The sequence below is a fragment of the Tursiops truncatus genome, chromosome 8, assembly GCF_011762595.2.
Source record: "Tursiops truncatus isolate mTurTru1 chromosome 8, mTurTru1.mat.Y, whole genome shotgun sequence".
Lineage (NCBI taxonomy): Eukaryota > Metazoa > Chordata > Mammalia > Artiodactyla > Delphinidae > Tursiops > Tursiops truncatus.
In genome coordinates, this window is record NC_047041.1 from 100,514,569 (window position 1) to 100,536,589 (window position 22,021).

General features: G+C 57.7%; 3 protein-coding genes and 1 non-coding gene across 7 annotated transcripts; 2 read left to right on the forward strand and 2 right to left on the reverse strand.

Annotated features, from left to right (window-relative positions):
- Positions 1 to 157: 157 nt before the first annotated feature.
- ESRRA (estrogen related receptor alpha) lies at positions 158 to 7,969 on the forward strand. Of its 4 annotated transcripts, XM_033860936.2 has the most exons (7): positions 158 to 376; positions 1,867 to 2,203; positions 5,104 to 5,220; positions 5,381 to 5,509; positions 5,925 to 6,092; positions 6,190 to 6,459; positions 6,889 to 7,969. In XM_033860936.2, the coding sequence occupies exons 2-7, from the start codon at positions 1,879 to 1,881 to the stop codon at positions 7,146 to 7,148; spliced, it is 1,269 nt and encodes a 422-aa protein (XP_033716827.1). In that variant the 5' UTR covers positions 158 to 376; positions 1,867 to 1,878; the 3' UTR covers positions 7,149 to 7,969. The 4 variants fall into 4 exon arrangements, with proteins under 4 accessions (XP_033716827.1, XP_073665218.1, XP_033716829.1 ...); XM_073809117.1 differs by lacking the exon at positions 1,867 to 2,203 and having other exon boundaries at positions 206 to 376; positions 5,104 to 5,201; XM_033860938.2 differs by lacking the exon at positions 1,867 to 2,203 and having other exon boundaries at positions 245 to 376.
- Positions 7,918 to 8,873, reverse strand: TRMT112 (tRNA methyltransferase activator subunit 11-2). Its single transcript, XM_033860940.2, has 4 exons — positions 8,720 to 8,873; positions 8,522 to 8,623; positions 8,288 to 8,377; positions 7,918 to 8,200 (listed from the first exon to the last, which is right to left on the reverse strand). Exons 1-4 carry the CDS (start codon positions 8,795 to 8,797, stop codon positions 8,093 to 8,095), a joined length of 378 nt encoding a protein of 125 aa, XP_033716831.1. The 5' UTR covers positions 8,798 to 8,873; the 3' UTR covers positions 7,918 to 8,092.
- Positions 8,874 to 9,441: 568 nt separating this feature from the next.
- On the forward strand, positions 9,442 to 12,324 carry PRDX5 (peroxiredoxin 5). Its single transcript, XM_033860939.2, has 6 exons — positions 9,442 to 9,704; positions 10,912 to 11,046; positions 11,548 to 11,679; positions 11,752 to 11,790; positions 11,909 to 11,970; positions 12,079 to 12,324. Exons 1-6 carry the CDS (start codon positions 9,519 to 9,521, stop codon positions 12,182 to 12,184), a joined length of 660 nt encoding a protein of 219 aa, XP_033716830.1. The 5' UTR covers positions 9,442 to 9,518; the 3' UTR covers positions 12,185 to 12,324.
- A 6,080-nt stretch (positions 12,325 to 18,404) lies between these two features.
- Positions 18,405 to 18,477, reverse strand: TRNAA-CGC (transfer RNA alanine (anticodon CGC)). Its single transcript has one exon. It is a non-coding gene; the product is annotated as a tRNA-Ala (tRNA).
- Positions 18,478 to 22,021: the final 3,544 nt, after the last annotated feature.

Here is a 22,021-nt window from a genome sequence, read left to right on the forward strand (position 1 = left end):
GGCGGCTGGGCGAGGCCTTCATGAAGGCCGGCCCGCTGGCTTCGCCGGCTCCGCCCTGACACGTCCCGGAGCGCAGGCGCTGCTCGGCCCACTTGCCTGATTAGCATAGGGCGCTGGGCCACGCCCCCTGCTTTGCATGCGCACGGCCAGCCCCGCCCCCGCTGTCAGCTGGAGGAAGCGGAGTAGGAAGCGGCCGCGATGTCCTTTTGTGTCCTACAAGCCGCCGGCGGCGCCGCCGAGTGAGGGGACGCGGCGCGGCGGGGCGGCGCGGCCCGAGGAGGCGGCGGAGGAGGGGCCGCCCGCGGCCCCAGGCTCACCCCGGCGCTCCGGGCCGCTCGGCCCCCATGCCTGCCCGCCCGCCCTGCCGGGGCCCCAGGTCCGGGGGCGGAGGGGAGCGCCGCTGGAGGGTGGGCGGGCGGTGCGCCGGGGCCATGTGCGAGCGGGGCAGGGAGGCGGGCGGGGGGCGGGCTCCAGGCGGGGTCCGGCCTGGGTCACGGTCGGGACCCGGTCGAAAGCCAGACAGGGTCAGGGTCTGGGCGGGATATGGCGTCCAGGTCTTAGGGCGCCGGCCTGAGACCAGAATCGGGCTTGGGCTTCGGATCTAGTCCCAGGGCAGGGTTCAGTCCGGCACCTGGAGCATGCCGAAGTCCCAGGGGAGGGCCGGGCTGGAAGATGGGAAGGGTTTTCTGTCGGGGAAGGGGCTTTGAAGACCACGTGGGGGCGCTCGAAGGGGCCTAGGGCCACCCTCCTCTCTGGGTCAAAGGTCATCGCACTGGCAGGGGAGAACTTCCTCCTCCTTGGCGCTCCCCCATTACTTCCTGATAACCTGATAGAGGTCCCCCGCGGGCGGAGGGGGAGGGGAGGCGCAGCAACTTTAGGCAACTTCCCGTAGGTGTGCGCAGGTTGGGGGGGGCGGGGCGCCCCGTGGTGGAGGACTCTGCGGCAGCAGGAGTGTAAGAGCGAATGTGCTGGAGGGGGTGCAAGGAGGTGGAGCCACGCCCGCTGGTGTGCCTGGGGCTGGAGGTGGCGATGTGTCAGGTGTGAGAGGCTCTGAATGTGTTTCCACGAGGGACTATGCCTGTGTGTGTGTGTGTGTGTGTGTGTGTGTGTGTGTGTGTGTGTGTGAGTGTGGGGGCATGGTGAGAGTGTAAGAGTGTGTGAGCCAGAGTGTGATTATGAGCCTTGGGTGTGACTGTTATGGGGTGTGCACTTCAGGAGGAGTGTGCGAAGGCAAACGGGAGCATGAGTGAGTGCTGGGGTTTGGGAAAGGACATGTGTGAGCGTGAAACTGCCCAGGAGAGTGATTGTGTGTGAGCGTGTGTGTGCAGGTGAGGACACCTGAGGACCCAGGTGAGTGGGAGTGTGAGGGTGTAAACACACGCACGCGTGTGTGAGCACATCAACTACCCTTGGGTTTGTGTGCCTCAGTTTAGTTTCTCTCTTGAATGGAGGATACCCAGGTGTGGGGGAGATCACTGAGCTCTCTAACATCTGGAGAAAATTTGAGAGGTATCTCACTCCTGGCTGGGGATTCCAGACGGGGTTGAAGGTTGCTTGGGCACTTAGGTTACCCTATTCCTTGGCCTGGGTGGGAGTAGGGGGTTTCCAAGCCTTCTGCAGTTTCCCAAGTGGGAGACCGGCTGTCAGTTACTGGCTCTGGAGACTCTGTTTCCATGGCAACAGTCGCGGGCGGGGGGCGGGGGGTGTGGCTCTTCATGGGCAGCCTTCCTTGGACTCTGTCCCCCCCACCCTCTTGCTGAGCCTGGAAGCCTGGCCCCAGGCCTGGGGTTGGGCAACCAGGGTGACAGGGTGTCTCCATCCCCCATCCCAGGGCCTCCCTGTGACCTGACGGGTCTCTTCCCGCAGGTGACCAGCGCCATGTCCAGCCAGGTGGTGGGCATTGAGCCTCTCTACATCAAGGCAGAGCCAGCCAGTCCTGACAGCCCAAAGGGTTCCTCGGAGACTGAGACTGAGCCCCCCGTGGCCCTGGCCCCTGGCCCAGCTCCCACCCGCTGCCTCCCAGGCCACAAGGAGGAGGAGGATGGGGAGGGGGCTGGGCCTGGCGAGCAGGGTGGTGGGAAGCTGGTGCTCAGCTCCCTGCCCAAACGCCTCTGCCTGGTCTGTGGGGACGTGGCCTCCGGCTACCACTATGGTGTGGCATCCTGTGAGGCCTGCAAAGCCTTCTTCAAGAGGACCATCCAGGGTGAGCCCCCACCCCGCTCCTGTGCCCTTTGCCCTCTGGGCCTGGCGCTCCCCAGTTGGTGCACTGCTGGGTGGCAGTAGGCCCCCAGGCTGCCGTGGTACCACTTGGGGTTGGCAGCCTGGAGTTCCCAGGCCCTCCTACCTCCCAGGAACGTCCTTTCCCTTAAACGTTAAATAAAGCCACCAGGATGTGTTGATGGATTGGATGCGGGGTGTGAGAGTGGGACTCAAGATGCCTCCTAAGTTTCTGGGTACTCTAGGCCCAGCACCTTCCACAGCGGCTCTGACGAATTCAAAGCAGCCTCTGCTTGCTCCTAAACTTTACTCTTGCTTCCAGCAGCTGCTGGCCTCTCACCAGCAGAGAACATGCCCCCTTTTGTGCTGATTTCCCCGAAGCAGCATGAGCACAAGGCAGGTTTTTACGGGTAACTGAGAGTGGCTACGTCATACTTCAGCACCTAACTTTAAAAAGACTATTAGGCATCCCTGCCAGTAGTACTCACTGAATTTTTCTCACTCAGGAGAGCATATCAAAATACGAGTGAGCAAGATGGTGATGTAATAAGCATTATTTGGGATGTGCCCTTTACTTATATTTTTATATAAACCATTGGTTACTTGGGGGTTATAACATGTAGCCTTTCTGAGAACATTTCTTGAGTGCCAGGCACTGTGTCCTGTTACGTTTATGCTCTCAGTTACCCACACAGCAATCTCTAAGGTGCCAGCACTATTATAACTGAAGCCCAGAGAGGTTTTCAAAACTTTGTTCAGGTCCCACAGGTAGAAAAATGGCAGAAACAAGATATGAACTTGGGTCGATTGAGGTCCAGAGCTAAGCTCGTAAAGGCCAGACTGTTGCCTCTGCTTATTACTAATTGAACTTTGGACAGATGCCTCACGACTGATTGTGACATTCTAGCAAGTTTTGACTTGGCTGAGACCCGCTGGTCTAAAAGCTCCGTGCTCCCTTCTGGCCCTGAAGACCTGAGCCAACAGGTCCAGGTCCGGGTCCAGGTGTCTCCTACCCACCCTGGAATGCTTCGTTCTCTGTTGACAAATATTTATCGAGCGCTAGCCATAAATAGTGATCATTTATTGAGCATTTAGGTGCTGTGAGCCGTGTTAAATGTCTTACCTTGATTTTCCCATTTAGTTCTCACAACTAACCTTTGTAAGAAGTAGTTTTTTTATAAAGTTTTATATTTATTTATTTATTTAATTTATTTATTTTTGGCTGCATTGGGTCTTCGTTGCTGCATCCGGGCTTTCTCTAGTTGCGGCGAGCGGGGACTACTCTTCATTGCGGTGGCTTCTCTTGTTGCGAAGCACGGGCTCTAGGCGCGCAGGCTTCGGCGTTTGTGGCGTGTGAGCTCAGTAGTTGTGGCTCGTGGGCTCTAGAGCCCAGGCTCAGTATTTGTGGCGCACGGGCTTAGCTGCTCCGCTGCGTGTGGGATCTTCCTGGACCAGGGCTTGAACCCGTGTCCCCTGCATTGGCAGGCAGATTCTTAACCACTGCACCACCGGGGAAGCCCAGAAGTAGTTTTTAATCATCCCAGTTTTACAGATGGGAAAACTGAGGGTTCGAGGGCTTAGGTGTGGGACTTGCGCAAGGTCACACCATTGGTAAGTGGCAGCCTCCAGGATCCTTGCTCTTCACAAACTTGTGCTCTGCTGTCCTGGCCACTGTTCCCGGTGTGGGGGCATAGCTGGGACTAAGGCAGGATCGCTCCTGTCCTCAAGCAGTTTACATTCCAGCAGAGGGGAGAGAGAGAGAAAACAGTGAACTGCACACAGTTGTTACAGTACAGCTGCGGTGACTGCTGGAGGGCGAGGAGCAGGGTGTGTGCCAGGGAACCTGGCTGGGTCTGGGACTCGAGTGCCTCCCTGAAGAGGTGTCTTGAGCTGAAGAAGCCCAGGTAGGGTGTAGGAGGAAGCAGGCTGTGAGGAGAAATGCACCACTGGACCGCTTAGGGAACTCCCTGTCTTAGGTTTAATGGGATGTCTCTGTGTTGACCGTAACCTAAGGAGGCAAAGACAGAGCAGGAGGGGAGGTGACAGTGACTCTGGTCAAGGGTAGAAACAGTTGCCAGGGGCAGAAGAGGGGCGCTTCTGGACATAGTAGGAGGTGAAGCCCACCAGGATCTGTCAGTGGGTTGGGTTTGGGGTGTGAGAGAGGAATTAAAAATGTCTCCTAGATTTCTGCTTGAGCAGCTGGACAAATGGGGTTGCAGGTTTTGGAGGGGTAGGTTGGGGGCTCCATCTAGAACTGCATAAGTTTGTAGTGTCTTCCAGGCGCGCAGGAGGAGGCAGTGGGATACGTCTAGAGTTCAGGCTGGTCTAGGCCAGAGACGGAGATTTGAAAGCCCATGACTTGGTGAGCTCACCATTTGAGTGAGTCAGTGGAGACAGGTCGGAGGGGTCTTTAATGGAAGGAGCGTGGGCCGATGCACAGAAACCACAAGGTGGCAATGAGGTGGGAGGAAAGCCGGGAGTGTGGTTTCCTAGAAGCAAAAGAAGAAAAGTGTTTCTAGGAGGGATCAATGGCATTAGATGCTCCATTGGGCCAAATGACATAAGGATGAGAATTGACCGCTTGATGTAGCAATGTGGAGGCCACTGTGGCCCTTGATGAGAGCAGCACAGCCCAGAAACGTGACTTGACAAGAAGCTTGGGCCAGGTGCAGCCCGACTCCTCTGGTCCCAGCCCCTCCCTTGCCCAGGCCGGGGCCCCTAGCCCAGTGGCCTGTCCCTTCAGTGCTCGGGCTTCCCTGCCCCATTCACAGCACTCCTGCTCTCCCCAGACCTGTGCTTACCTGGGGTGAGTCAGGGGACTCCTGTCCGCTGGGCCTCCTCTGGGCCCTGGGAGGCCGCCACTGGAGCCCTGCCTCTTCCTGGCAGGGAGCATCGAGTACAGCTGTCCAGCCTCCAACGAGTGCGAGATCACCAAGCGGAGACGCAAGGCCTGCCAGGCCTGTCGCTTCACCAAGTGCCTGCGGGTGGGCATGCTCAAGGAGGGTGAGCGCTGGCGGGGGCCTGGGCAAGGCGTGGGGGCTGGGCGCAGGGGGTTGGGCTGGGCAAGGCCTGGGAAGTTCCTGGCGGACTGGGCTGGGCAGGTGGGCTCTGGAGAGCAGGCCAGCCCCAGCCCCGTGGACACAGCCCTGTCCTACAATTCAAGGGGTACGTCTGGACCGTGTCCGGGGTGGGCGACAGAAGTACAAGCGGCGGCCAGAGGTGGACCCGCTGCCCTTCCCAGGCCCCTTCCCTGCTGGACCTCTGGCAGTAGGTGGAGGCCCTCGGAAGACAGGTGAGAGCACAGTGGGGTCTTTGGGGGCTCTGGGGTTGGGGTGGAGCTCGGACATGGGAGACCTGTCTGACGTCATTCACCCGGGATAGTAGTCATCTTGGGCACTGGGACCCAAATCTTCCCTTCATCTATTCGTTTACTCATTTCCCCCAAGAAGTATTTACAAAAATATCCTTTTCTATGTCAAGCCTCGAGCAGTACAGCTGGGAGCAGGGAGTTTTCTGACACTCAGAACCTGTCCACAAACAGACGCTTTCCCTGGGAGATAGTGTAGCCCTTCCCGGAGAGAGGTGTCAGCCTGGCTGGCCAGTGGCTATTGAGGAAGGCCACGGGGGGACTGACTCTGGGAAGATGCTTGACCCTGAAGTGCTGGCAAGGTGATGAATTTGAGTGCCACTTTCAACTGTCGCTGCAGCCCCGGTGAATGCACTGGTGTCCCACCTCCTGGTGGTTGAGCCTGAGAAACTGTATGCCATGCCCGACCCAGCGGGCCCTGATGGACACCTCCCAGCCGTGGCTACCCTCTGTGACCTCTTTGACCGAGAGATCGTGGTCACCATCAGCTGGGCCAAGAGCATCCCAGGTAGAGGGCCCGGGCGATGTGGGGCTTCCCGGGGTGGGCGGGGCCATGCCTGCTCTGGTGCCTTGCTCAGCCAGCTCTGCCCCCCACTGCCCTCCAGGTTTCTCGTCACTGTCGCTGTCTGACCAGATGTCAGTTCTGCAGAGCGTGTGGATGGAGGTCCTGGTGTTGGGTGTGGCCCAGCGGTCGCTTCCACTGCAGGATGAGCTGGCCTTCGCCGAGGACCTGGTCCTGGATGAAGAGGGGGCTCGAGCAGCTGGCCTGGGGGAGCTGGGGGCTGCCCTGTTGCAGCTGGTGCGGCGACTGCAGGCCCTGCGGCTGGAACGCGAGGAATACGTTCTGCTGAAGGCCCTGGCCCTCGCCAATTCAGGTGAGTCTGGGGCAAGTACTGACAGGTCTCTTTGTAAGGCCCTCTGGTTTTTAACTCTGATGGTGGCACAGTCCCATTTTGCAGACAAGGAAAACTGTAGCTTAGGTGAAGAAAGAACAGTGACTTCCTGAAAGTCACAAAGCCGGGCAAGGACAGGTCCAGGGACTGCATGCAGGATTTTGAACCCTGGTGTCCATACTTTTGTGGAAAGGTGAACCATTTAGCGAGAGAGAAGGTGATGGGGACAGGAGGTGGCCATGGCTGGGGGAGAAGGGGCGGGCCTTGGCTGATGGGCGGAGCAGTGGGTGGTGCTTCAGCAAATCCTTGTCTGGCTCCTGGTTGGGACCCATCCAGCGGTGCCCAGGCAGATGTGGTTCTGCCCTTTCTGGAGACGGCCCACGTCAACAGCTCTCTCACCTTTCCTTGCAGACTCTGTGCACATTGAAGATGCTGAGGCTGTGGAGCAGCTTCGAGAAGCTCTACACGAGGCCCTGCTGGAGTATGAAGCTGGCCGGGCAGGCCCCGGAGGGGGTGCTGAGCGGAGGCGGGCAGGCAGGCTGCTGCTTACACTACCGCTCCTTCGCCAGACGGCAGGCAAAGTGCTGGCCCATTTCTATGGGGTGAAGCTGGAGGGCAAGGTGCCCATGCACAAGCTGTTCCTGGAGATGCTTGAGGCCATGATGGACTGAGGCGAGGGCTGGGCACAGGTGGGGGTGCTGGCAGGACCCGCCCAGCACGGGGTCAGCCCCAAGGGGGCAGAGCTGGGGTCTGGGCAGTGCCACAGCCTGCTGGCAGGGCCAGGGCAACACCATCAGCCGGAGCAGGCCCTATGCCCTCCCCTCCCCCCAGGGGGTGTCAGAAGCTGGGAACGTGCATGCCCAGGCTCTGGGCACAGTGCTGCCCCTCGCAAGCCATAACGTGCCCCCAGGGTGTAGGGGGCCTTGCGGAAGCCATAGGGGGCTGTAGGGGACGTGTGTGTGTGTGCGTGTGTGTGTGCGTGTGTGTGTGTGTATGTGGGGTGGGGGGGGGGCAGAAGCCTGATCTCAGGGAGGGAAGGGAGTGGAGGCCACAGGCTCCCAGTGGGTGATGCTTTTGCTGCTGCTTAATCCGACTCCCTCTCCAGAACAGAGAGGGATTTGGAGAGCAAAGGCCCCTGCTCCCTTCGCTCCTTTCCTCATCATTTGCATTGGGCATTACTGCCCCCCCCCTTGAAGCAATAACTCCAAGCAGGCTCCAGCCCCTGGGCCCCTGGGGCGGCCAGGGCGCCCACATCAGCTCCCACCCAGCCTCCTCACGGGGTAGGGAGAGCACTGTCTCTATGCCCTGCAGAGCAATAACACTATATTTATTTTTGGGTTTGGCCAGGGAGGCGCAGGGACATGGGGCAAGCCAGGGCCCAGAGCCCTTGGCTGTACAGAGACTCTATTTTAATGTATATTTGCTGCAAAGAGAAACCGCTTTTGGTTTTGAACCTTTAATGAGAAAAAAAATATAATGCCGAGCTCAAGAACACCGTGTGTTTGGTGTGTCACTGGACCAAGGGTTGGGGATACACAGGATAGAAGTAGCAAACAGGATATACGTAAACAAAGATACACGCGCTCACAAAATGAAAAACGGGCCTGGCACGCTTTTAAGTCTCAGTTTCCTCATCACTCAGCAGCATGTTGGGGATCCCACGGCTGATGGGGAACAGACGTCCCGACTCTGGGCATTGCAGGGTGCCCTCCAACACATCCACCTGCAGGAAGAGGGGAAGAGAGCTGAGCACTGACAGCCTCCAGGTGTGGGTGTATGGCCAGGAAGCAAGTAATGGGCTGGTTCTCACCTCCAGCAGAACGTGGTGCATCTTTCTCAGAAATCTCTCGTCATGCTCATATCCCTGAATCGGCTCTTTGGGCACCTCGACCAGATGCAACTGTGGGCAAGAGGCCCAAATCATCTCTGGGTATCCCCGTCACTCGCCCTGAGGCCAGGCTCCCTGGCCTGGTGTAAAGGACTGCGGTGAGACCACCCCCCCCCCCCACCCAAGGTGTGCACGGGAGAAAACGAGGGTCCTCACGGTGTCCGCAGCCTCCAGAAGCGCCGCCCACTCCACTTTGGGTATCATACGAGCTACGAAGTCGGGGTTGAACTCCACAGGGCTGATGCGGACCTCGGTGGCCTGCGCGTTGGAGAGATTTAGTTAGGCAGGGACCAGATCTTGGTTCTCCTACCCCTGCTCCCAGGAGAGGGGCCCGAGATCTCCCCCGGCCGGTACCTGGAGGCGCAGGGGGAAGCCACGGGGCCCCACCCCCCGCACATGCGAACTCAGCAGGTTGTGGGTGAGCAGCTTCATCTCGACGCTACGCGCTCTCGCAAAGACGGAACCGGAAGGAGGGCGGAGTCCCCTGGCGTCATTTCCGGGGCTGCTCCGCTCTATCCTATTGGACAGCTGGCAGGAGCGGAACCGGCGAACTTGCTAGAACTTCCCGTGCTTGCCGGAACGGAGGTCGGATGGGATCAAACGCTGCTCCCGGAAGCGTTTTGGCAGGAGATTGCTACGGCGCAGGCCCAGTGGTTTTGGCTGAGACAAACCTCAAATTGCTACAAGTCGTGTACAACGCAAATATGTAAAACAGCTGCAATGCAGGGGCCTTCGTGGAATGCAAAATAAATATGCTTTACTCCTACACAGGCGCCTGACACCATCGTTCCTCGCCCCTTGCTTCGGTTAAGGAACGGAAATACTGCCCCAGTCCGTAAATTATGCCAACCAAAACAGCAGCACCCTATGCTTGCATGCAAATAAGCTGCGCGGCAGCCTAAAGCTCCGCCCATTTGCAAGTGCGCAAGTGATCCAGTCCCTAATGCAGATGAGCCGAGCCTCGTCGAAGACTCCGCCTTGCGCGCGGCGCCCGCGCCTGCGCAGTGGAGGCGCCGCGCAGGGGGCCGGGGCGACCTACGCCCCGCCTTTTGCTCCGCCTTTCGCAGGATTGCGTGGTAGCATCTTTGTCCCGCCCAGCCTTCTACCTTAGCCTCGAGGCAGGGGCGGGGCAATTGTGGTTTCGCGACCCGGCATGCCGCTCGCGTGGCTGCGCATCCTGGGCAGTAGAGCGGGCTCGGCGGTCTCCCGGCCGGCCGTCGCTGAGTGTGCGGCAGCGGCAGCAGCGGGAGCCGGAGGGTGCGTGAAAGGAGGCCTAGAGTGGACGCTTGGCGGGGTCCGAGGTTTCAGAAGCGCTGCTGTAGCCATGGCCCCGATCAAGGTGACCGTTGGCCCAGCCAGGCCTGACCTCTTCGCGGCCCCCCCCCGCCCCCCGCCTATTTCCCCAAGCCCCTTCGTCCCTCTTGTCTGGGGGAGAGTCACCCTCTTTCTTACCCTCCGGACCCCTCCCCGCTGCCCTAGAGGCTCCTTCCGCCGTCTGTCCCCCCCCCCCCATCCCTTCATCAAGACCCTGTGGCTGCAACGTTGTTGCCAGTTTTAGGGGCCTCGTGCTCCATCTCCTGGGACAGTCAAGGCTTTTGAGCCTTCCCCTCATCTCCCTTCCGCGTCCACCTTGGGACACCAGTGTTGAGTCTTCACCATTTTCAGGAGGTTGAGTACCATGGCTTCCCACCTTATGGAACCATCTCCTTTACCCTTTTCAATCCCCACATGTGCCCTCCTCCATGCCTTCCCGCCCCCATTGCACTCCTCTCGTGGCTAATTCCCACGCTTCTGAGTTTTTCACCCTTCTCATCTTCTGGAACCATCCCCAGCTCCTTGGGACTCCCCTTTGCCCCACAGTCTTCTGAGATCTCCCCCCTCCTTCTGCATCCTACAACCAACTGCTGGGTTTCTCAGAGGCACTCCCCTCACCCCTGACTTTCCCCCCTTTTCTCTACCTTTTCTGGCCCCATGAAGCCCTCACACACTCCCAGGTAGACTGATCCCTCCCCCTTCAAGAGATTCCTTCTTTTATTCTCTACCCTCTGGATGTAGGAATCTGCACCCCACTCCCCAACTTTCCCACCTTCTGCTGCCTTCCCTTTTTCTCTTCTTGAGGGTGGGACACTCAGCCATGGCCGGGATCCCCTCCCTCCATGTTGTCAGGGCCTCCTCCCCACCTCCTCCTGCCCATCTACCCCAGTCCTTTCCTGTAACTCAGGTTGTTTACTCAACCTCTTGCGACACCTGGAGAGGCCTCTCGCTTTTTCTGTTGTCACCAACTGGCCCTTAAGAGGAATAGGGCCACCTTGAAACCTGGAGCATGTGGGGTAACCAGGTGGTTGCTGGGAAGGGACCTCTGGAAGCTCTGACAGGGTTGGACTTTCCCGCTGGGTGTCAACCCTGGCTCCACCGGACCAGGCAGGGCTACTTGGCCCTTTGTCCGCCATCCACCATCCGCACAAAGGGCCAAGGAGGCACCACCATCCGGGTGCCTCCTGCAGCCCCCCCCCCCCGACACCTTACCTTGGTGTCATTCCCTCTAGGTGGGAGATGCCATCCCATCGGTGGTGGTATTTGAAGGGAATCCTGGGAACAAGGTGAACCTGGCAGAGCTGTTCAAGGGCAAGAAGGGGGTGCTCTTTGGAGTCCCTGGGGCCTTTACCCCTGGCTGTTCCAAGGTGAGGGCTGCCCTTCTGGGGCTCAGCAGTTGGGATCTTGTGTACATGTTTGTATTGTTCATTAGTCCTTTACATAGTCCTGGGGTAGCTTGTACCAAGAGGATGTAGATGACGTGACAGTTAAAAAACCGTTATTGGGTTTTTAAAAAAATAAGTTGAGGCTGTGAACAGGTACCAGGAATGTAGGAGAAAAGGTGATGCAATGAAATCCAACACCTCTCATTGATCCTGCTGGGTGACAGGCACAGTGGAAGGGACTTGGGACTTGGGTAAATGAGACATAGTCCTGCCCATGGGAAGTGCATGGTCTTGACCAAGGAACACTTAAGTTTGGATCTGAGCGTCCTAGTGGCCAAGGCAAAAAGGAACTGTGGCTTACTCAGTTCTCATTGTCTGATCAAAGCTGTTGAAGTAGGGAAGTGAGGAGGGCCTAGAGATGAAGGGTAGGCTGAGGAGCAGAGGCAATTGTCCATCTTCTGAATCTTTGTTTCCCCTCCCCAGACCCACCTGCCAGGGTACGTGGAGCAGGCTGGCACCCTGAAGGCCAAGGGGATCGAGGTGGTGGCATGTCTGAGCGTTAATGATGTCTTTGTGACTGAAGAGTGGGGGCGAGCGCACAACACAGAAGGCAAGGTGAGGTGTGGGTCCTGCGGGGTATCAGGGGCCAAGCAGGAGATTTTTCTTGTGACCTTACTTTCTCCTTAGGTTCGGCTCCTGGCCGACCCCACTGGGGCCTTTGGAAAGGTGAGTGCACCCGGCCCCCCGGCCTCCATCTTGGAAGCGGGGACTTGGAGGGACATGGCCAGTGTGGGGACCAGCCAGGTCTGGGAGTTCCTGACCTTTCCTTTGCTTCTCCTTTCAGGAGACAGATTTGTTACTAGATGATTCACTGGTGTCCCTCTTTGGGAATCGACGGCTGAAGAGGTAAAAGCAGGAGGGTTTCCTGTGCGGTTCCCCTGCTACCCCACCTGTCTCCATTCCCAGCCTCCAGGCCCAGGCTGTTGCAGCTGGCCCCGCCCTTCTTTCTGGCAGGTTCTCCATGGTGATAGAGGATGGCATCGTGAAGTCCCTGAACGTGGAGCCAGATGGCACGGGCCTCACCTGCAGTCTGGCCCCCAGCATCATCTCACAGCTCTGAGGCCTTGGTCCCAGGTGTACTCCTTCTGTTCTTGCCTATTTCACCTGCCCAGCCCTGGGCAGAGGGCCCCAGCCTAGCCTCAGCTGGGGCTACTCAGTTGGAACTTCGGCCAGATTTCTGTAATAAACACTTCTGGTTCATGTCTGTCTCCTTGATTTTGAATTCCTGCTTTTCTCAGGGCCAGGCCTCATTGACAGTCAAGCTGTGAGGGTAGTGGGCAGGTGCTGAAGGGGGGACTAGTAGGGGACCCTGATTTAACTTAGGAGGTAGTCAGAGAAAGTCCTTTGAACGAGGTGTTATGAAGCTTCCATCTGCAAGCTGAGAAAGGGCCAGTGGTCTGAAGAGTGAGGGAAGGAGCAGTCGTGCAGGGGGAGCTCACCTGGGAAGGCCCTGGGCAGACCTGGGCTTGCCTAGGGCCCGTGACCTTTTGCATCCGATACCTGGGTGACGGATGATCTCATTTTGACTGTAGACCTCAGGGTAGAAACTTTGTCCCAAGGCCCCCCCGACACCTGGGCCAAACCTCAGCCCCACCATTCTTTCAGATTCTGCTGAACCCCTTCTGGGAGCACCCACATCCCAAGAAGGGCCCCTGGCCACGTGGGACCATCTGATGGGCAGAAGGAGCTCCATCCGTGGAGGCAGTGCCGGTTCAGTCCGGGGGCTTCCTGGGAGCAGAGTCTAGGTGAGCTGTAGAGGGGAGGAGATGCTCGTGAGACCTGCCCAGCAGTGGGTGTACTGTGAGGGGCTGGGGGTCAGGGAGGCCAGCGGGGCTTGGGGCTGAGGTCCATGGCTGTCTGCAGGCCCTGCCCCCTTGAGCCTCTGCCTCTTGTCCCTGGGAAGCCCTGTGTCTGGCAGCAGACAGTGATTATTAGACACCTGCCGTGTTGAGGAGCTCACAGCCTAAGGGAGGCAGGTACTCGAGTTAAACTACAAATCCTCGCCACGACCCTGTGGGATGTGAGCTCTTACTGCTGTTACAGCACAGAGAGGTTAGGTAGGTAGGCCTGGCTCACCCAGCCACTCCAGAGGAATTTGGACTTAGCCCCTGGAAACTTGACTCACGTGTGGCACCGACCTGCCATGTGCCCTGTGAGCACCAGGCTCCGAGGGGCCCTCCCTGCCCTGCCCGGCCATCTGTGGAGGCTCAGGGCAGGTGCAGAGCTGCCTAGGGCAGGCTGAGAGGTCTCAGAGGTGGTCAAGGAAAGGCCTCTTGCAGGACACAGCCCTTGAGGCGGTGGGACCAGTGCTCCAGATGGAGGGAGCAATGTGACCATAGGTATGGAGAGTGGAACAGCCCCAAGGGGCTGCAGCGCTGGGGCAGCTGAATGAGAGGATGCCGGGAGGGCAGCCCTGTAAGCTGCTTACCTTTCACCCTGCGGGCCCCTCAGGCCAGTGAAGGATGCCTGCAGGGCAGCGACAGGTCAGATTCCTACCTGGGCTCCCGTGTGGACGTAGAGCTGGAGCGGGGCGAGCAGGGGAGAGGCCAGTGCGGGGCAGGATTGATGACCGAGTGATGTCCGGGAGGTGGGTGCTGGGACGGGGGGACCTGTGGGTGTTGGAGGGAAGGGTGAGTCCAGGGGACCACTTGGCCGGAGGTCTAAGGGGTGGTGTCCCTGTGGGTGGGCCCTCAGCAGGGGGCCAGCCTCCCTGCAGGGGTCCCAGGTGCTCAGCCTGCCTGAGATGGCCGGCCCACTGACCTTTGTCCCTTCGGTTCTCTCCCACAGTCTGTCACCCCTCAGGGGTCCTGAGCTGGGGTGGGGCAGGGGGCTGACCACCCCTCCAGCTTCCCAAGCCCTTGTAACCTGTCCCTGCCAAGCCCTGGGTCACAGTGCTGTCCTGGACCGGACGGTGGGAAGGCCCTTTCTTTCCCGGACACCATCTCTCAGTCTTCGCATCATACAAATGAGGAAACTGAGGCGTATGTAGTTTCCTCCGTGGTCACCTGTGCGCACACCAGGGAGTGGTTTGGAACCCCTGGGACCCAGGTGGAGGGAGCACGAGAGTCAGCAGCTGGGCTCTCAGAGCCGGGTGTCTGCTGGTGTAGATGGCAGGTCAAGCGGGCCCCCTGTGGGCTGGCACCCTTATTCCTCTTCCCAGCAGACCTTGTGCCACTCTGGCAGCTCCCCACTCTCAGGACAAGCCCAGTCTCCATGCATGCCACTCAGCTGCCTCTGTTCCTCCACTCCTGGCCTCATGTCTGGGCTGGCTGAAGTCCAGTGAGGCCTCTGAGAGGAAGTGTCCCCTCCAGGGTCCTGTTGCCACTGGCTGGGCCTTTAGGGCAGGATGAGGGGCTTCCAGGGCCGGGGTGGCCCCTTCGGACGGCATGATGGGAGCTCGGTGTGGGTGGAGGCGGGCCTTTGGCCTCAGTGGCCCTGGATGCTGGCCGTGTGGCTCAGCTCTGGTGTGGTGGGTGTCCTGTGAGCTGCTCCAGGTGCTGGAGTGGCCGAGATCAACCATCTCATGGTAAGAGCATCTGGCAGATCTCCACCTGCAGGGCGGACAGGTCAGATTTCAGGCCTATAGATAAGGGCAGGCCAGGCCACGGTGGCCTAGACCAGCAGGTTCTGGAGGCCTGAGGCTACACGTGACAGAGCACTGTACGTGACCTGCCTGGGCTGTTGGTGGCCTAAAGGCCAACATTAGAATCAATCAACCAACCCTCAAACATTCACCCGACACATCTGCAAGTAAAACTCCCCGGCATGTCCTGACCTGCCCAAGGCCACAGCAACTTCTACCTAGAAGGTCAAGGATTTTGCTCAGTATCAGCGATTCTGAGCCTTTTCTGGGTCAGAAATTCTTTTGAAGTATTGCTAAGAGCAATGCCCCTTTCCTTAGAAAATGCATGTTTGAATACGTGTGCACACACATGGACACCTACATGCTCTTTAAAAGTTTCAAGGAACTCCCAAAGTCCTACCAGAATTCCAGGTGAGCCCCGTCCCCGACCTGGGACGCATCATAGCAGAGCGGGGTTGCCAGGCCTCGGGCTCAGACCACCAGACTGTGAGTCCCAGCCTGCTACTAGGGAGCTGGGGACCTTGGGCGGGCTATTTGGTTTTCCTTGACCCCGCTTCCCTCATCTTTAGAGTGAGAATAATCCAACTCACCTCATAGGGTCATTGTGGGGAATGCATGAGACAGTTTACGTAAAGCGTTTGGCGCAGTGCCCAGCACTCAGTAAGTGCCCAATACACGGCTGGAATAAAAAAGAAAAAGAACCCCCGCTCTCCACCATGCAGCCTTCTTGTTGGCAGGGAAAGAGCTAGGAGTTAGGAGAGAGGCCAAATCCCAGGCCTGTCCTTGATGATTCCCGTTCTGTGCCCCTCTGGGCCTCAGTTTCCACATCAGTATAATGGGGCTAGTGATTCTCTTATCGTCCAATGTCTCTAGGCTCCCAGGATCTCCTTATGTTGTCCGGCACCCAAAGCCTCACCAGACGGAGCTGGGAAGACTTCTCCAGGGGAATCTTTGTCATCTCCTAGAGAATCAAACCCGGGCTTCTGAGAGCACGAGAGGGCTGGAAGGGGTCCCAGCATTTCTGGCCTAGACTAGGCTTGGGCTCAGCCATGCAGGCACCATGATTGGGAGCCCTGGAGGCTACTGGCCCCAGGAGGACACACCCTGCTGGTCTTGGTTTGGGTTTGGCTGCACAGGCATAGAGGAGTGACAGCAGAGAAAGTGTGTGTGTGTGTGTGTGTGTGTGTGTGTGTGTGCGTGCACGCACGCGCGCGTGTGTGTGTACATACATGTATTTGTGTAACTTCTAGAGAAGTTTGGGTAGCATCTGTGTGAAGGCACAGATTTTTGGTGCTAATAAACATGCGTATTGATCTGTTACGTTAATATTTGCACCAACTCTGCCTGCTTGAGCTGGGAATCATATTTTTTTCTTAACACAGGTAAGGTGCCCTGCTCAGGGTAGGGAATGTGGGAAATATTCAACATGTGTTTTGGGAAGGAGTAAAAAGTGCAGAGAGGGAGACAGAAAGCTATCTTCTCTCCAGCTTCTTGGATATTGGTTCCCATTGTTCCAGCATAAACTTGACTATAGCGGTTCTTAATTAGAACTAGACTTGCTGACACTTCCCTGGTGGCGCAGTGGTTAAGAATCCGCCTGCCAATGCAGGGGACACGGGTTCGAGCCCTGGTCCGGGAAGCTCCCACATGCCGCGGAGCAGTTAAGCCCATGTGCCACAACTACTGAGCCTGCGCTCTAGAGGCTGCGAGCCACAGCTACTGAAGGCAATGAAAACTAGCCCCCGCTCGCTGCAACGAGAGGAAGCCCCCGCGCAGCAACGAAGACTCAACGCAGTAGAAAAATAAATAAATAAAATAAATAAATTTAAATAAATAAATAAAAGTGAACAAGTCAGTGTTTTTTTTGTTTTTGTTTTTTTTTCAGTACGCGGGCCTCTCACTGTTGTGGCCTCTCCCGTTGCGGAGCACAGGCTCCGGACGCGCAGGCTCAGCGGTCATGGCTCACGGGCCCAGCCGCTCCGTGGCATGTGGGATCTTCCCGGACCGGGGCATGAACCCCTGTCCCCTGTATCGGCAGGCGGACTCTCAACCGCTGCGCCACCAGGGAAGCCCAAGTCACTGGTTTTTAGTCTATTCACCAAGTTGTGCAGCCATCGCCACTACTAAGATGGATTTTTTTTTTTTGGGGGCTGCACCAAGGGGCGGGCGGGATCTTAGTTCCCCGACCAGGGATGGAACCTGGGCCCCCTGCAGTGGAAGCGCGCGCAGTCTTGACAGCTGGACCGCCAGGGGCGTCCCTCAGGTGGATTTTTAATCTCAGTGACTTCTGCCAAGAGGAGGCTGTTGCTGGTCTCGCCCGGCACTGCGATGCGTGTGTGCGTGCCCCGTGTGCTTGTGAAGACTCATTCGGACTTCCGGGGGCTCCGCTTCCCACAGTCACATCAGTATCTTGCATCCTGCGGCTGTTTCCTGAGAGTCATCTCTGCGCCAGGCACGTGCGGGGCTCTGGGACACAGCAGTGAATACGCTGGGCACGGGCCCTGCGGGCGCCACGGGTCTCCCAGCCAGGGCAGCGCCAGCGCAGCTCTGGTCCCACCTCCATGCGCTCCCAGGCTAGTGGGGGTGCCAGACGCCGCATGAGTGCTTACAATCAGCGTGGTGAAGATGTGAAGAGGAAGCACAGGTTGGTCATTTGGGGTATCACAGAAGAAGTACCCTGCCCACTACCCCACCCTCCCATGGGGGAAAGGAAGGGAGAAAAGGACTTCTGGCTGCGGCCGAGAAATGAATAGGTGATAGCCAGGTGAGCAGAGGTGGAAAGTGTGCTCCAGGTGGCGGGAACAGCCTGTGTAAAGGCTAAAGGCGAGGCAGATGAGAGAGTGGACTGAGCAGCCCAGATGAGGGCAGAGAGAGGATTTTGTCCACAAGCCACGGCACGATTGGCTTCTCCTGGTGGACATCTGGGTTTGTCCACGATTTGGCTACGGGCAGCTTCAGACACATTTCTGATTTTGTTTCCTCTTGGGCTTCCTCCTCAGGGCGTGTTCCCAAATGCTGAGAGTGCTTGGGTCAAAGGGCGCTGGTGGTTTTACTGGTGTCTGAAAACCCTGAGGCCGTTTTAAGGACCATCAGGGATACATGCATGTGCTCCTCTCCCCCTTTCCCCTCAGTGAGCCAACCCGAGTTTTACCTTCTGGATTTACTTTTTGCTTGCTTAATGGATTTTTTTTTTTTTGCGGTACGCGGGTCTCTCACTGTTGTGGCCTCTCCCATTGCGGAGCACAGGCTCCGGACGCTGCAGGCTCAGCGGCCATGGCTCACGGGCCCAGCCGCTCCGCGGCATGTGGGATCTTCCCGGACCGGGGCACGAACCCGTGTCCCCTGCATTGGCAGGCGGACTCTCAACCACCGCGCCACCAGGGAAGCCCCGCTTAATGGATTTTTAATGGTACCTCAGAGCTGTCTTTGATGTGTGTGTCTTTAATTATGAGGGAGGCTAGCAACCTCAGGGCTTGGCACTGGGTCTCCCCATGCTTGCTAACTGGGCTCTGGGCTCCAGCCTTACCCTCCCAGCAGGCAGCAAAAAGGCAGTGGGGACCGCGGGAGGAGATGCAGCTCTCAGAGAGAGGACTTAGGTTTACCCTCATACCCCTCTGAGCCTCACTTTCCTCATCTCTGAAATAGGAATTCTTTTTTTTTGTTTTTTTGCTGCACCACGCGGCTTGTGGAATTTTAGTTTCCTAACCAGGGATCAAACCCGGGCCCTTGGCAATGCGAGTGCAGAGTCCTAACCACTGGACCACCAGGGAATTCCCTGAAGTAGGAATTCATCTGTTCAAAACCATTAGTTCAGCTGCCACTGCACTCCAGCACTTCCTGGCTGTGTGGCCTGAAGCAAGTGACAGCCTCTCTGTGTTCAGTTTCTTCATCATAAAAGGGAGATGGTAATAATTGTACCTGTATTTTATGGCTGTAGAGGGGATTGAGTGATTAACATATGTGAAGGACAGAGCTGGCACGGGCAAGTGGTCAGCACACGGTGTCGGTGTCACTCTCATGGTTTCCTTGGCCCAGACCGCAGCCCTGGACGACTCCATGGCATCCCTGCCGTCACAGAGCTTCCACTCTAGTGGGGAGCAGATGAAGCGAACAAGGGAAGATGCAGAGTGGCTTAAGACTAAGAGGGGAGAAGGACTGGGGTCTCCTTTAGAAAGGGAAGATCTCGGACTTCCCTGGTGGCACAGTGGTTAAGAATCCGCCTGCCATGCAACAGACACGGGTTCGATCCCTGGTCTGGGAAGATCCCACATGCTGCGGAGCAGTTAAGCCTGTGCGCCACAACTACTGAGCCTGCGCTCTAGAGCCCGCGAGCCACATCTACAGAGCCTGCATGCTGCAAGTACTGAAGCCCGCGCGTCTAAAGCCCGTGCTCCGCAACAAGAGAAGCCACCGCAATGAGAAGCCCGCGCACCGCGACGAAGACCCAACACAGCCAAAAATAAATAGATAAAATTAAAAACAAAACAAAACTGTAAGTAATCTACAGGTTTATTAAAAAAAAAAAAAAGGGAAAATCTTTTCTGAGAAAGAGGCCATTAGGCGCACCAGTAGGGGGAGATGGAGCTAGATGGGGGAGGGGGTTGTGCACGTGTGTGGGTTGGAGAGGGTGTTCCAGGCTGGGGAACAGCAAATGTTGAGGTGCTGAGGGCAGAAGAGAGACTGAGGAAGCTGGAGCGGGTGTGAGGCTGGGAGGTGTGTGTGGGGGGCAAGGGTCAGGTGGCGAGCCTGGGCCGCTCTGCGGGGCCTGGGAGGTCATGGTGAGAGGCTGGAACTTGATTCATAGTATAGGGGGAAGCCACTGGAGGGATTTTGCTTTTGGCCACACCGCGAGGCATGTGGGATCTTAGCTCCCCCACCAGGGCTCTAACCCGCGCCGCCTGCATTGGAGGTGCGGAGTCTTAACCACTGGACCGCCAGGGAAGTCCCTCCACTGGAGGATTTTAAGAACAGAAGGGTCATGAGTCAGTCAGTGTTTCCGAACACCTCCTTGGGCACTGGGTGGAGGCCACCAGGAGAAGGATTGGTGCCGGGGTGCCAGGCTCGGTGAGAGGCTCGGGGCGAGGCAGGGCCCCCGGGAGCGTCGGGGAGCCCTGGGGAGAGCAGAAAGGGAGAGCTGGCCCAGTGTCAGGTAGTGGCGGCTGGGCCGCACCGGGCTCTCTTCAGAGCTGGGCCCAGGCCCTGCAGGCTGCACCCTGAGGCTCTGGGCACCTGGCCCGGCACTCGGCAGATGGCCCTGGGCCCTCCCCTCCCTGGCTCTGGTTTCCCACCGCCTCCTCCCGCATGGGCAGCTTGTTGAGTTACTGGGCTGAGCACTTCTGTTCTTGTCCAACTCTGGCTATTTCCACCCCCAAATGGTAAGTAGGAAAAACACCCCTTCTCAGACACTTGGGTGGGGAGTAGGGAGTCCTTCAGACCCAACGCCAGAGGGTCAGGTGCCCAGAAACCCCTGGAGGCTGTTTTAGGGTTTTAGTTCTTGAGCCTGGGGCCCTGAACCATCTGGTTAGGGAGCTGGGCCCCAGCCAAGCCGCTGGGGTATCAGGTGGGGCCTGCCGCAGGCAGGGAGAAAAAGCCACTCTCTGACTCAGGCCTGGTTGGTCCTGGACTCTGGTTGAACCCAGCTGCCACCTGCCCTGGCCTCCCTGGACTCTGCTTCCTGGAGCCCCAGAGCCCTCGAGCCCTCCTGCCCCAGGTCTTTGGGGTCAGACTAGGGCTACCTAGAGAATTCAAAACCAGAAGGGAAGTGGGAGTCCTTCCTGCTCCCACCCTGTGCAGCTGGAGAAGCTGAGCCCTGAGGTAGGAGGCTGCAGGCAGTTGACGACGTTGTCCATTTGTCTGTCTGTCTTTCTCTGCCTCTTGCCTGCCTCCTGAATCCACATGTTGGCAGCAGTGGGCACCAACACCCCCCACCCCACCTTAAAAACTTCCAGAAAAAGATCTCTGAGATGAGCAGTCATTATGGCACTGTAGGGATAGCAAAAGATGCAAATGTTTAAAATCTTTGTCAATAAGAGACCAAGTGACGATGGGAGAGCGCACCGTAGGATACAATGCAGCTATTCAAGAGGCCAAGGCCAACGGTTCTGAACAGAAATGAAGCAGATTGTGAAATATATCTCAAAGCATGGAGGTGCACACGCAACGTGTGTGTGTGTGTGTGTGTGTGTGTGTGTGTGTGTGTGGGTGTGTGTGTGTGTGTGTGTGTGTGTGTGGGTGTGGGTGTGGGTGTGTGTGTGTGTGTGTGGGTGTGTGTGTGTGTGTGGGGTGTGTGTGTGTGTGTGTGTGTGTGGGGGGGGGGGGTGTGTGTGTGGGGTGTGTGTGTGTGTGTGTGTGTGTGTGTGTGTGTGTGTGTGGGTGTGTGTGTGTGTGTGGGTGTGGGTGTGGGTGTGGGTGTGGGTGCAACCACTTGTGACAGACTTGGGCAGCTGCAGCTCAGGAAGGACACAGAAAATGCTAATGGGGCATGGCATTGGGGACTGGGTTTGGGAGTGAAGAGGGGAAGACTTGATTTTTTCTCTATATCCTTAGGCACCCTTGACATTTTTTTCTTTCTTTCTTTCTTTTTTTTTTTCGGTACGCGGGCCTCTCACTGTTGTGGCCTCTCCCGTTGCGGAGCACAGGCTCTGGACGCGCAGGCTCAGCGGCCATGGCTCACGGGCCCAGCCGCTCCGCAGCATGTGAGATCTTCCCAGACCGGGGCGCGAACCCGCGTCCCCTGCATCGGCAGGCGGACTCTCAACCACTGCACCACCAGGGAAGCCCCTGAACAATTTTTTAAAGGAAAAAATCTAGCCTAGGGATAGGGACCACTGCCAGCCCCTGAGGAACATCCCTCAATAGTTAATTGAGCCTCGAAATCCCAACATCTTGGGGTCAGCTGATGAGGGAGCCCCTCCCCAGCCTCCTCCCCCCGCCCACACCCCGAGCCTCCCTCTGCCTGACTCAGCTGAACCAACTCATAGAACCAGATTGAGAGACTGAGGTGCAGCCGGGCATGTCTGGAGTGACGAATGTGAGAGCAATCAGCAAGAGCAATGGGGCGACACGGCCCAGGCCTCCGAGGAGGCTGGAGGAAGGGTGTGACTCGGAAGCCACGGAGCAAGGCAGGGGCCCCTGGCTGCTGGGAGGTGAGGCCCTGTCACCACTCTTCGCTAACCCAGAGTGGGTTCTCCGGAGTACTTCCTGGGCTGGAATCCCGAGGTAGGGGGGGATGGAAATAGGTGTAAGATTCTCAGAGTCCAATCTGGATGGACCCTTGATATTATTAATACTAAAGATAATAAACTGGTGTCTGGT

Bases quoted from the DNA above. Each gene is read 5' to 3' on its own strand.
- ESRRA (XM_033860936.2), top strand. From the start codon at position 1,879: ATGTCCAGCCAGGTGGTGGGCATTGAGCCTCTCTACATCAAGGCAGAG. The intron at 2,204-5,103 runs GTGAGCCCCCAC...TCTTCCTGGCAG, and splicing joins CTTCAAGAGGACCATCCAGG to GGAGCATCGAGTACAGCTGT. The intron at 5,221-5,380 runs GTGAGCGCTGGC...CTACAATTCAAG, and splicing joins GGTGGGCATGCTCAAGGAGG to GGGTACGTCTGGACCGTGTC.
- TRMT112 (XM_033860940.2), bottom strand. From the start codon at position 8,797: ATGAAGCTGCTCACCCACAACCTGCTGAGTTCGCATGTGCGGGGGGTG. The intron at 8,378-8,521 runs GTGAGGACCCTC...TCTTGCCCACAG, and splicing joins TTCTGGAGGCTGCGGACACC to TTGCATCTGGTCGAGGTGCC. The intron at 8,201-8,287 runs GTGAGAACCAGC...CTCTTCCTGCAG, and splicing joins TGCACCACGTTCTGCTGGAG to GTGGATGTGTTGGAGGGCAC.
- PRDX5 (XM_033860939.2), top strand. From the start codon at position 9,519: ATGCCGCTCGCGTGGCTGCGCATCCTGGGCAGTAGAGCGGGCTCGGCG. The intron at 9,705-10,911 runs GTGACCGTTGGC...CATTCCCTCTAG, and splicing joins TAGCCATGGCCCCGATCAAG to GTGGGAGATGCCATCCCATC. The intron at 11,680-11,751 runs GTGAGGTGTGGG...CTTTCTCCTTAG, and splicing joins CGCACAACACAGAAGGCAAG to GTTCGGCTCCTGGCCGACCC.